The sequence below is a fragment of the Phoca vitulina genome, unplaced genomic scaffold, assembly GCF_004348235.1.
Source record: "Phoca vitulina isolate PV1807 unplaced genomic scaffold, GSC_HSeal_1.0 scaffold35, whole genome shotgun sequence".
Taxonomy (NCBI): domain Eukaryota; kingdom Metazoa; phylum Chordata; class Mammalia; order Carnivora; family Phocidae; genus Phoca; species Phoca vitulina.
Window position 1 is genome coordinate 18635125 of NW_022589738.1, and position 13365 is coordinate 18648489.

At 45.4% G+C, this 13365-nt stretch overlaps 1 protein-coding gene across 2 annotated transcripts in view; it reads right to left on the reverse strand.

Moving 5' to 3' along the window:
- The window catches only part of SLC9A7 (solute carrier family 9 member A7), a 132008-nt gene that overhangs the window by 65811 nt on the left and 52832 nt on the right, over positions 1 to 13365 (reverse strand). For both annotated transcript variants that reach the window (XM_032426452.1, XM_032426453.1), the window contains exons 2-3: positions 7792 to 7991; positions 4342 to 4419 (exon numbers count right to left, since the gene is read on the reverse strand). In XM_032426452.1, the coding sequence (XP_032282343.1) occupies positions 4342 to 4419; positions 7792 to 7991 (278 nt within the window). The remainder of the gene's footprint in view (positions 1 to 4341; positions 4420 to 7791; positions 7992 to 13365) is intronic.

Below are 13365 nucleotides of genomic sequence, written 5' to 3' on the forward strand. Positions count from 1 at the left end.
AAAAAATAAAATATAAATAAAATAAAATAAATTTAAAAGGCAAGAGAGTCCCAGTGTGCCAGCTGAGCGACATCAGGGAAGGACAGGGTCTAGGAAGAACTCAGCATGGATCAAGTAGCCACCAGGAAATGTGACCACACAGAGGGCTGTGGGTATCCTCTGGCCAGCATTCTAAGCAGACAACCTGAGGCCTTAGCTTCAGCCTTCCCCAGTGCTTGGCCCTCCCTGAGGCTGTGAAGAAGGTGTCAAGGAATGCCTAGTGCCCCTAAGCCACCTGCTCAGAAGAGAATCCTTCAGGGGCTTGCCACACCAACAGTCACCAAATGAGGGTGCTGCCTCTATATATTATGGACATGTTATGTTTGCCTTTTAAGTCAGTCACTGTCCCCAGTCTTTTTTAAATGTATTTATCCACTCGTGTTTCAAAAAAATTAGATTTCAGGAAAAAAAAAAAAAGGAATCAACATCTATGAGCCTAATTGCCTTTAAAAGCTCAATCAAGGGCTTAAATCAGGGAGGGTTAGGAGTCCATCAAGATAGACGTGAGACCAAGGAAACTCATGTGAAGTATCCAGGAACACATTTTAATCCCAGAATTGCTTTACCTTGCCATTCGGCTCTCTTTTAGGTAAACCATCTCTATGGTTGGTTTGAATACATTAAGTAAATTCATATTCATATTTGCCAAAACAAAAAATCAGGAATATAAGAGCTGTGGATTCTCCTCCTGGAAGGTTAGATCTCAGGGAACGTGGGCTGCCGAAGATCTGGTAATGCTTGTGGGGCCCCAGGGAGGAAGGGGGTCTGCGAGCTGGGCAGCCCAGCTCTGAGCTCACAGCTGCTCCAGAGCCTGCACATGACAGGCGGGTCTCAGGGTCGTATGAGAGGGATGAGTTCGGACTAGAGCCTGGTGGAACCTTTATTATCCCTGTGCCGCGCTCGAGGGCATCTTGATTTTAGGGCGTACTGGATTCGGGTCCCCGGGGTGGGTGTGGGAGGGGCGATGCAAAGTGCACCCTTTGGTGCGCTTGTGCGATGTCATGGGCTGGAAGGAAGTGGGAATGAGGGAGGTCCGGGACCAACCCGGAGAGGAGAGCCCACGTGTTAGTAAAATGATGGGTCTGTGCTTCAGATTGCGTTTGCAGGTAGAGCTGACTCTGAGCCCTAGTCTGTGGGCCTGGGGAGAAACTAGATATTGCGGGTGGTCGAGGGGTCCAGATGTGGGGGGATCAGGTGTGCACTACAGCTCCTGGGCCTGCCGGGGGCAGGACGGGCCGGGAGACCTGGGTGTAGGTGCGAGGCAGGTGAGGGCGCACCTCTAGCAGAACCAGCATCATTAAGATGCCTTTTCAGCTGCACTCTGGTTGTGCAGGGGGGCGGGGGGCCGCAGTGCGCAGGCGCAAGTGTTGGCTGCACACAGAGCGTGCTGCTTTTCGCGCTCATCAGTGGCGTGGCGAGTCCCCGCGCGGAGAGCCTGGGCACAGACGCCAGACCTCCACCCCCTCCACGCGGCCACGGCGCCGGATGCGCGTCTTTGCCCGGGCCCGCCCACGTCGGGAGGAGCGGCTCGGCGTCAGTGCGGACGTCGGAGAAGCCGACTCCACGCTGCCCAGTGATTCTCTCGTGGTCTCATTTGTCTCAAGCGATTGTTCCAGCGCACACGTGAGGGTGTTTTCAATCACAAATTTGTTTGAAAAGGAACGAGTGAAAATATTTTAAATGGGCAACGATAGGTGTTTGAATGATTTGTGATAATGGACTAGGGCCTTTGAAACTGTTCTCTTAAATGTGTATTTCTTGATAAAGATATCTTTGACCCATATAAATAAAAGCAGTTATCACACACACACACACACACACACACACACAAATTAGGAATATAAATCTGCCACTTCAAATACACCCATAACATATTCTAAAATGACACACACATACATACACACACAATTAGCCATTGCCATTCATATTTGCTGATATGAACTGGAATTTTACACCTTGAAAAGAAAGGTGGACCAGGTCACTTATTTGTGTATTATTACACCAAGTGCTCGACTCTCGACTTCACAGTTTACAAAGTACTTTCACACAGAGTAGCCCATCCAATTCTCACAAAGGTGCTCTGGGGACCACTGTGCATGAGAGGCATCTAAGGCTCGAAGGTGTGGAGTGAGCCGCCCGGAGTCACGCATCTGCCAAACAGCAGCACCAGACCTGGAAAGTGGGTCTTCCGAGCGCAGGGCATTACACTCACACCAGCTACCCTTCTCGACTCCTACCACATCCTTTTAGGGAAGAAAGTACGGCACCTCCTAGTCCTAGTCCTGGCTGCTAGTGGAATCCTAGGTCTTTCATCTTCTTCTTAATTGGCCAGTCACGTGTGGTTGCCACGGCCATGACTGGTTCAGTCTCCCCTACTTTTCCCTCTCCGTTCCAAGCCAGCAAAAAGAGACAAAGGAGATGGCGTGCCCTGGTAAAGGCTTCAAGAATATGAGCCTAAAACAGATCAGGATGAGAAGGTGCACCATTCTAAGACTTGCATTTCTACTCCTCCTCCCATTCCTCACTGGGTAATGTTACCATGAGACACAGAGCCACAGAGCCAGAGAGACCAAGAGAGAGTGAGCAGCGGAAGAAGTGTGCAGAACATGAAGGCACCTACAGGTGAATTCTTTCCCTGACAACAGGCCCCACAAGCAAACGGAGCTGTAGCACAAAATCAAAGCTAATTCCGATGATATTTTTTCAAGTTGGGAAAAAAAAAAACAAAGGCCTGTGTCCACATGACAACTATAGGTGCGTAGGTCAAAGGGTCTGAATATATCTGTTTCCATACCCGCAGTCAAGTGGTGGAATGGTTATTACACATTTAATTGATGGCAGCTTTAATCACAGATGGCAAAACCATCTACAAACCAACTATTTCAGTGCCACCCTAAAGATTATTTAAAAAGGAAAGAGACTGAACTGCTAGCAGACAGCCCGAAAGACTGGCACTGCAAAAACAACTTAAATTGCTAACTGGCAAAGCCTGTTATTTGTTTTTCTTCTGGGAAAATGAGGCTGACAGAGGGAAGGCTCTGCAGAACCTAAAGTGTTTTTCAGCCAGTAGAATGGCTTTCACAACCAGTGATTTGGTCTCATTTTAAAGCAACTATGACCTTGATGATACATTAAGATTAGTTATTTAAGATATCACATTAGTCATCACCCATTTGATCTGATAAGGAGTTCCCAAATTCTTCACTTAGATAGAGAATAACATTGCTTATACCCATAAAATCATCTCCTATCTGTGACGTGTCAATAGCTGACATATAGATTTAGATACTTTGACAACCCCATAGAGTAGGCAGGAAAAAGATACATCTTTTGGTACAGAAAACCTAAATCCGGAGGGAGAGTAGGATAGATAGGTATAGCTTTTTTTTTTTTAACTTTTAATTTTGGAGTAATTACAAATTCACAGAAATTGCAAAGATAGTATAGAGGGGTCCTGTGTACCTTCACTTAAGTTTTCTCCACCGGTTACACCTTATATAACCATAGTACAAGATCAAAACCAGGAAACTGACATCGGGACAAAGTGTGTGAATAGTTCTGTGTCATTTTATCGTATGTGTAGATTCATGGATCCACTGCTGTGATCAAGATGCAGAACTGTGCCATCACCACCAAGACCTCCTTTACAGTCACACCCCCCTCACCCCCAACATCCCTAACCCACGGCAACCACTAATTTGTTCTCCATCCCTATACTTTGGTCATGCCTAGAATGTTATATAAATGAAATCATACAGTACGTGACCTTTTGAAGTTAGATTTTTTTTTTACTCAGCATAATGACTTTGATGTCCATCCGAATTGTTGTGTGTATCAGTAGTTCCATTTTATTGCCGAGTAGTAGTCCACGGTATGGCTGTGTGTTTAACCGTGCACCTACGGCAAAACATTTTGGTTGTTTCCAGTTTGGGGCTATTACGAATAAAATGCTATGAGCAATTATGTACGGGCTTTTGTGTGAACGCAAGTTTTCACTTCTCTGGGAGAAGTCCTCAGGAATGAAATTGTGGGGTCATATGGTAATTTCAACTTCAGCTTAGCAAGAAACCATGAAACTGCTTTCCAGAGCGGCCACGCCAGCTTATATTCCTACCGGCGACATAGGAGCACTCCAGATTTTAAAACAGAGCTGAATCACTGATGATTAGACAACTATAATCTCTGAGTGGGTGCAGAACACAGTAATAAGCAATGTGGGAGAAGGGAAAAACTAGAAAATTATGTAGGTACTTTAACACAGAGATCCCCATGCTTTAAGAAATACTGGCAAAAACCTCTTACCTTCTTTAGACTGTAGCCAGCGTGGAAAATAATTGGAGGCAGAAGGATGTTGAAAAAGACCTCTGGATCAAACGTTACCTGAAAGTTTAAAAAGAAAAAAGTCGGGGGGGGGGGTGTGTGTGTGTGTGTGTGTCTGACTGGCTCAGTTGGTACAGCAAGCAACTCTTGATCTCAGGATCATGAGTTCAGGCCCTGAGTTGGGCATGAAGCCTACTTAAAAAAAAAAGAGAGAAAAGTCAATTTCTAGTTTAATACCAGTTGGTGCTATAATATCTGCTTAATATTTTCAGCCACTGACTAAAGTTTGAATATTCAAAGCAAATAAGATAAATGTGAAAAATCGTGGACTCGTCACAAGAGAGATGCCACAGTTCCCCCTGTGGACGGCCATGTTCTTCTCCATACAGCACTCTGACTCCTGCTCTTCGTGTGTTGTTTAATATATATTAAGAAATAACAGTTGGGGCGTCTGGGTGGCTCAGTTGGTTAAGCGACTGCCTTCGGCTCAGGTCATGACCCTGGAGTCCCTGGATCGAGTCCCGCATCGGGCTCCCTGCTCAACAGGGAGTCTGCTTCTCCCTCTGACCCTAACCCCTCTCATGTGCTCTCTCTCATTCTCTCTCTAATAAATAAAATCTTAAAAAAAAAAAAAAAAAAAAGAAAGAAAGAAAGAAAGAAATAACAGTTCAGGGGCGCCTGGGTGGCTCAGTTGGTTAAGTGTCTGCCTTCAGCTCAGTCATGATCCCAGGGTCCTGGGTTCGAGCCCCACGTCATGCTCCCTGCTTGGCAGGAGCCTGCTTCTCCCTCTCCCACTCCCTCTGCTTGTGTTCTCTATCAAATAAATAAATAAAATCTTAAAATAAAAAAGAAATAACAGTTCAGTGCAATTTTGAGGACTCACAGAAAGCTTCCGGCCAACATTTTTTAAATGAGAAATAAAAACATCTTGATTTTTATCAAGCCTTTATAAAGGGTCAACTGCAATAAAAGATGCTGTCATGATTCTTTATTAATTTTCTGGATCCTCCCACAGAACCACTTATTGACACTGTTCTACTGAATTTAAGTCTCTTTTGAGTGACCAGCCTTTTGTGAGACCTGATGTGGCCTGGATCAGTGTCGCCAACAATGCTAGCAGCTTTCTCAACATCAACGTGAAAATTGGGGGGCTTTAGGGGGACTGAAATTACTTTGTAGGCTCGATACCCAGAAATCACTCTGAAACTATTAAGGAGCAAAATCTTATCACATCCAGAAAAGAATTAAGCAGTCTATATACCTCCCAAACTTTTTAAAGAATTTGTTCATGTTGGTAGATTGATTGGCTCTTACTGAAATTAATTTTAAAGCTTCACTCTAATTATTAAAAGTCAACTTAGGGGGTGCCTGGGTGGCCCAGCCGGTTAAGTGTTCGACTCTTGATTTCAGCTCAGGTCATGATCTCAGGGGTCATGAGATGGAGCCCTGTGTGGGGGGACTTAAGATGCTCTCTCTCCCTTTCCCTTTGCCCCCCCCCCCCCACTCTCGGTCTCTTAAAAGAAAAAAAAAAGTCAAGTTAGCATTTCTCCTTAGAAACTGGAAATGTTAACCAGCCTAATTAAAAGTGAAATGGTTCTGGGGCGCCTGGGTGGCTCAGTCGTTGGGCGTCTGCCTTCGGCTCAGGTCATGATTCCAGGGTCCTGGGATCTAGCTTCGCATCGGGCTCCCTGCTCGGCGGGAAGCCTGCTTCTCCCTCTCCCACTCCCCCTGCTTGCGTTCCCTCTCTCTGTGTGTGTCAGTCAAATAAATAAATAAATCTTTAAAAAAAAAAAAGTGAAATGGTTCTTGCAAATTACATTTTATTCGATCTTCTTGCTGAAGACAGGAGTAGTGTGAAAAACAGGGAACGTCAGAATGAGAAGGGGCTTTGGACGAGACTCAGTATGAGGACGCTGGGGCCACAGTCACGTGGGAACCAGCACGAGAGTCTCCTGCCACCTACTCCAATACTGTGCATCAAGCTGCCTCAGCCCGTCTCTTCGCCCCTTAGCCAACAACAATGATCTCAGCCTTGTCTGCTCTCCCACCTTTGCTTCGTGCAGCAAAGTTTAAACAGAAGGGATGTGAATCAACCTTTTCCTAAAGGTAACAGGAGTGAAAGTCAGCATCACCTTCTATTATGATTTAAAAGATGGAAATGGGTTGGGTTCTTTTCCCTTCTCTCCCTCCCCCCCGTCCTATCCAGTACAGACTCAAGCTGCCATTTCAAAACAGCCACGAGCATGGTGATTACACTGAATATCTTTCTCAGTTGCATTTAATTTCACAAATGTTTATGGAAATCCCAGGCATTCTTATGAGGGGTTGAGAGAGACGAGTTCACTAGGACTGCCTTTAAGGACACAGAGAAGATGGGCATTATGCTCCTGGTTGAGAATAATTTTCCTTAAGGATTAGGGTAGATCCTAAAAACAGTAAGAATTTAATTTGCAGAGCACAGGCTACACCCTGCCTTTGACCGCAAGCCTTCGCATGCATTCGCCTTGTTCTATATGAAAAGAGACTCCCCACAACCTGGATTGCCCAGAGCTTAGACAGAAGCCTCCCTGCTGATAAGCCTGGGTCTACAGAATAAGAGACTATATGTGGATAAATACAGATCTCTTGCTTCTCTTGGAAATCACCCGAGTGAAGAGATATATGATCCCTTGGTCGTGTATTTTAGCTACCCCCAATGTCAAATGAAAAACAGTTATTGGACTCAAATTCTAAGACAACAAGGTATTTCCCCTCCAAAGATTCATTAAGCCTTTGGCATCACTCACCAATGAGAATGGGCACTAAATAAGTATATGTAGAATACGGCAAAAGAACCAGGAAGAACTAAGACTTACAATCGGGAACACTGAATAAATGAGCTTAAAGTGAAACCGATCTCTTTTTTTAAGATTTTTATTTATTTATTTGAGAGAGCAGGAGTGGGGGGAGAGGCAGAGGGAGAGGGAGAAGCAGACACCCCGCGGAGCAGGGAGCCCGACTCAGGGCTCGATCCCAGGACCCCAGGATCACGACCTGAGCCAAAGGCAGACGCTTAACTGACTGAGCCACCCAAGTGCCCAGAGTGAAACCAATCTTATTTTAAGAAAGAAACAACCCCATCCTTAAACCATAACAAGAGACATCGTAAGGAAGAGATGGGCATGGACAGACAGGCTGAGTGGTGACGTACAAACCACGGCACAACATGGCGGCCCACGTCAGCTCCTGACCCTAACGAAGTTGACAGGCTCAAGTTTACATCTGGTTCTTTCTTCTCCTCATCATAGCCCCAATGCTTCCTAGCAAAACTGGGAGCCAGGAAGGTACCCATGCTCCAGGAGTTTGCAAGGATTTCTCTCCGCAAGGCAAAGATAGAATCAGGAAGTCAAAAATCATGTCAGGACCCCAATGGCTGAGTGTTCCCCAGCTCACCTTCCTCAGCATGTCATTCTGCTCTACACTGTTGATCTTGCCGGGGCTGATTTCTCCTTTCAGGGTGTATTCAAAGAACTTCCCGCTGACGTTCACCAATAAGGTGCTGAAGGCCCTGTCTTCCTGAGTACAGCTGAGTGACTTGTCATGACCGCTGGTGGCAGGGGTGCCATACCTCAGGATCACCCCAACGATGAGCCCTGAAACAGAGTGCGGGGGGGGGGGGGGAGACAAACCATCAGGCCTGCAGGACAGAAAGCACGGACATAATGACACGGTGGATTTGCAACAACTAAGAAACGCAGAAGTAATCTTAGAGCCCAGGCATGAAGTGTGTATTTTAGGAGCAGCTGCATGGTCCTTCTAAAGGGTTAACCTCCTCCAGCACGAGTCCCTCATCCACCAGGAGGACGAGGTAGGACAGTACCTCTCCTGGTTATCATGGCACTGAGTATTTTTCCCAAGTGATCGTGTCTCGTTTCTCAGGCTTCTGGTGGAGGAAGATGGAATGATAAGAAGCAAAGTCGTTTCTGCCAAGGACAGCACAAAGCAGAACTGCTGAGCTTTGATCTGTACCAGCAACAGCCCTCAGGCCAGTCCTGTGGACATCTGCCAGCAAGGACCAGGCCACAGAATTTCTAGCTCCTAAAAATGCAACTTGCTTTTTGCCACACACCCGAGGAATGGGAGTGGCGGGGGAGACAGAAAGAAAAGAAATGCTTTTGTTTAGATCATTGCAAGTACTGGGTATCATGCAGGAAGTAATTATATCCCTCGGGGAGCTAAACATCACAGTGCAAATGTGTATGATCATGGTTCCAGGACTACAGAGCTGTCTTCTTAGGGCTGTGGCTACGAGTCTTTAGGTCTCATTCCGGTCTTAGGTGGGGTTTCCCATTAGGGAAAAAAAAAAAAAAAACTCAGCAAAACTAGGGATAAGCATGTGATTCCACAGCGAAGGAGTGTTGCTCCCTTGGTCCTGGACAGAAGGCCCATATGCTACAGTAAAAGTGAGTGATATGTGAAGAAAACATAAATCGCCAAAAGACACTTTCTACAGTTCTGAGGAGGAAGATTTCTGACTTCTCTCTACAGTCAGTTCTTTGCTAGCGGTATTAAAAGACAGAATGCTAAAAATGTTCCCCATCTCATTTTGCCATTAATGGAGCAAGTTCCATGAGAAAAACAAAGTTCTACGTTTACTATATTCTGTGCATAATGTTCTATAATGTCTCTTATCACCAAGACATACGAGAACTCACAAGACATTGTTGAAGAACAATATGTGAAATCTAGAAAAATAGTTTTTTTAAAAGATTTTATTTATTTATTTATTTATTTATTTATTTATTTATTTATTTATTTAACAGAGAGAGAGAGAGAGAGGGAGAGAGTACAAGCAGGGGGAGCGGCAGGCAGAGGGAGAGGGAGAAGCAGGCCTCCCCGCTGAGCAGGGAGCCCGATGCAGGTCTCGCTCCCAAGACCCTGGGATCATGACCTGAGCCAAAGGCAGACACTTAACCGCCTGAGCCACCCAGGCACCCTTACAGTTCTTTTTTTTCCCCCAAGATTTTATTTATTTATTTGATATAGAGTGTGAGCACAAGCCTGGTGGGGGGGGCAGAGAGAGAGGGAGAATCAGACTCCCCGCTGAACAGGGAGCCCGTCAGGCTCGGTCCCAGGACCCCGGGATCATGGTCGGCTCAGGTCATGATCCCAGGGTCCTGGGATCGAGTCCCGCATCGGGCTCCCTGCTTGGCGGGGAGCTTGCTTCTCCCTCTCCCTCTGCCTGCCTCTCTGCCTACTTGTGCTCTCTACCTCTCTGTCAAATAAATAAATAAAATCTTTTAAAAAAAAATACAGTTCTATAAGCCAAACTCTGTGTCTGTACTGCATTATTATTATTATTATTATTATTATTATTATTAAAGATCTGTATTAACAGATACTTGCAGCTGGTTGACCTTTGTCAAAAAATAAATTGTAAAAGTTCATTACAAATTAAAAACGAGGTTCTTAATAATCTCAAGCAGATATAATAACAGTTTTAAAACCTTTAAAGGTTGGGGCACCTGGGTGGCTCAGTTGTTAAGTGTCTGCCCTCATTCAGCTCATGATCCCGGGGTCCTGGGATCGAGCCCCACGTCGGGCTCCCTGCTCGGCAGGAGGCCTGCTTCTCCCTCTCCCGCTCCCCCTGCTTGTGTTCCCTCTCTCGCTGTCTCTCTCTGTGTCAAATAAATAAATAAAATCTTTAAAATAAATAAATAAATAAATAAATAAATAAATAAATAAATAAAACCTTTAAAGGTGTAGAAGAAAAAGCCAGCCTTTAAAGAAAAACATGTTGATCGTTACAAAAAAAAAAAAAAGGATATCGTCTTTAGGGAAAAAATAAAAACCCCATAATGCAGATCGTTCGGGTCATCAGGTTACGGGGCAAGCACTTGAGGTCTTCAGCACCAATCTTTTGTTCAGATCTTATTTGCTGGCATTTCATATTCATTTCTTCTTGTTGGGTGACTAACCGGGATGATGTCAGAGATGGTAAGCTAGCACTTAGTCTCTCCCTGCTCAGCCTCAGAACGGACTTCCCAGCTGCGGCCTCTCGGCCATCTTGCAGGTCAGGGTTTCCTGGGTGTCTGTGCTGGTAACTGAAGTTGGGGAGGTCCCTACACTGAGGTGGCTGCTGACCGTGGGTCCCTTCTCCTTGATTTTCCTGCTCCTCTTCATGAGAATCGCAAGTTTCTAACCCTGATGGACAGTCTGTCTCCCTGGTCTACCTTGTTCTCCTGTACCCTGGTTGTCAGTGCCCTTCTCCCTTCTCCCTACACAGGAGGCTTGGAAGACTCTGGTCAACACTCATAGGGTCTCTGTATGGAGTAAGGTGTGCACTGCTGGGCCTGGCATCCTCTTTCTTTCCCCATGATTCTCCACAACATTTGCTGCCTCTGCACCCTTTCCTCTGTCAGGAACATCGAACCACAGTTTCTCTAGCCTCTGCATTGGGAAGGTGCTTCCTGGGGTTTCTTCTTTATGGCAGTCTAGTGGACAAGTATATATCGCTTGGTGTCATTCCTGTGGATGAAAACAGATTTGTTTCTGACACTGAACCATTTTACTATTCTTTACACTTTTGTCACGATGACCTTCTTGTCCCTGCCGGTGGGTCACCACTCCCTCCACCCTGCCCACGGAGCCACGTTGGGTGGTGGCAGGGCTGAGGAGGGGTGGCAGGAGGCTGCTGGGCCTCAGCCCTGCTGCTCAGGGTCACAGTGCTGGGGATTGTGACCAGGGCTGGCTGTGGCAGCCGCAGCTCCTCCCTGGGCAGGATGGTGATGAGGTCGCCAGAGTGGGGTTCTGCTCAAGGTTCTCTGGGGTTGCTCTCAACTCCAGATGGAGCTCGTATTGGTTTTCATTATTATTATTATTATTATTATTATTATTATTATTATTATTTCTTCACTCCCTGGTCAGGCAATTATTTTTTCTTTTTTTTTTTTTTAAAGATTTTATTTATTTATTTGAGAGAGAGAGAATGAGAGAGAGCACATGAGAGGGGGGGAGGGTCAGAGGGAGAAGCAGACTCCCTGCCGAGCAGAGAGCCCGATGCGGGACTCGATCCAGGGACTCCAGGATCATGACCTGAGCCGAAGGCAGTCGCTTAACCAACTGAGCCACCCAGGCGCCCAGGCAATTATTTTCTGATCAAGTTTTACATGACAAGAGATGATTCCATAGCCCTTCAACACTCATAAGGCAGGATGACCTGCAGAGTCTGAAGGCTACCTGCCACACGATTTCACTTTAATGTTTCATCAGGAAATCAAAGTAAATCATTTACAGAAGATTATCCTCCTCCCAAATCAATAGCTGCTTCCCAGAACTCAGGGTTTCTTTGCGGTATTACCTCATTGTTACTGGAGGTAACTAGAAGGTAAATCATGCTACCACAGGGTCTTCACAATGACTACTACTCTAATGAAAGATGAGGCATGATACTGTCATTTAGAATAGGAAATATATTTGATCTTTGTCCCAATTTCCAGATACAGAGCTCCTAAAACCCTTGGAATGGGGGAGTGCCAAGTGTCTTTTTGTATGCTAATAAGATGACTGGTGGTTGGAGGCTCCTGCATTATCCTCAGGATGGGAGCTGGTTGCCAAGGGAATGAACTTCATGATTACAGAGTTGAAAAATTAAACCCCGCCCCAAAACTCCAGGTACGGGAGAGGGGCAAGAGGTAGAGTTAATCACTAATGGCCAATGAGTTAATTTAACCATGCCTAAGTAATGGAGTCTCCATAAAAATCCCCAAAGTATGGGGGCTCAGAGAGCTTCTGGGTTGGTGAACATGTGGAGGTGTGGGGAGGGTAGTGCACCCAGAAAGGGCGCGGAAGCTCTACACTCCTTCCTTCATACTTTGCCCTATGTATCTCTTTCATCTGGCTGTTCCTGAATTATATCCTTTTATAATAAACCCACAATAAAATAAGTAAACTATTTTCCTGAGTTCTTTGAACCACTCTACAAATGACCGAACCTGAGGAGGGCGTCGTGGGAACCTCTGATGTGTAGCTGGTCGGCCAGAAGCGCAGGTGACCACCTGGGACTTGTGATTGATATCTGAAGTTTGGGGGGAGGGGTCTTGTGGGACTGAGCCCTTACCCTGTGGGAGCTGATGCCATCGGCAGGTAGTGTCAGAATGGAGTTGAATCACAGGACACCCAGTCACTACCCATTAGAGAGCTGGAGAACTGCTTGGCATGGGAAAATCCCCACACATCTGGTTACAGAAGTGTTGGGTATGAGTACTGTATAAAGGGGAAACAGGAAATTTTTTCTTATAGGAGTTTTATATTTGCAGACAAATTCCTCAATTACAGGAAATGCCCTCGTATTCTCCTCTCTCCAGTAACCATCACCATCATACTAGAAGTGCTATTAACTGATGAATATTGTTTTTATATACTGATAAAACGTTTCCCTCCCTACCTGGGCCCAATGCACCCATTTTAAAGATGGGAGACAGTGAAGGTGATGCTGCTGCCCCCTTGTGGGAAAATGTGGCAACATAAAACACCACAGCAAAGACACAAGGTCAACACCGTCCTGATAGTTTTGACCAAAATGATACCAAGCAACAGGATACACTGCTAACTCAAGGCAGATTTTGAGTTACTCCTCAAGCATCTTAGATTCATATTTATTATCACTGTAGTTCATGGCACAAAGAAACAGAGTCATCGGAAAGAGTAAGATATTAGGGCTGTGGAGGTGCATTTTGGTAAGAAAAGGATAAAGGTGTACAAAAATCATGAACGGCATATTTTCATCTGCTAGATCTGGAAGACATCCTCTGATGGGGAACTGTAAAAAGGTCCTAACTATAAGGAATTAAAACAAAACATTAAGTTTCTTTAAAAGCTCAAAGAAGTCAGTATCCATGCAAAAAAAAAAAAAAAAAGATGGAGATCAACAGAGGCATCGAAGATTTTACAGATCAACATCATAGCGTTCTGGATTACAAAGAGAAATAACCTATTATGTATGTGGGCCAGAAACGTAGCACATAA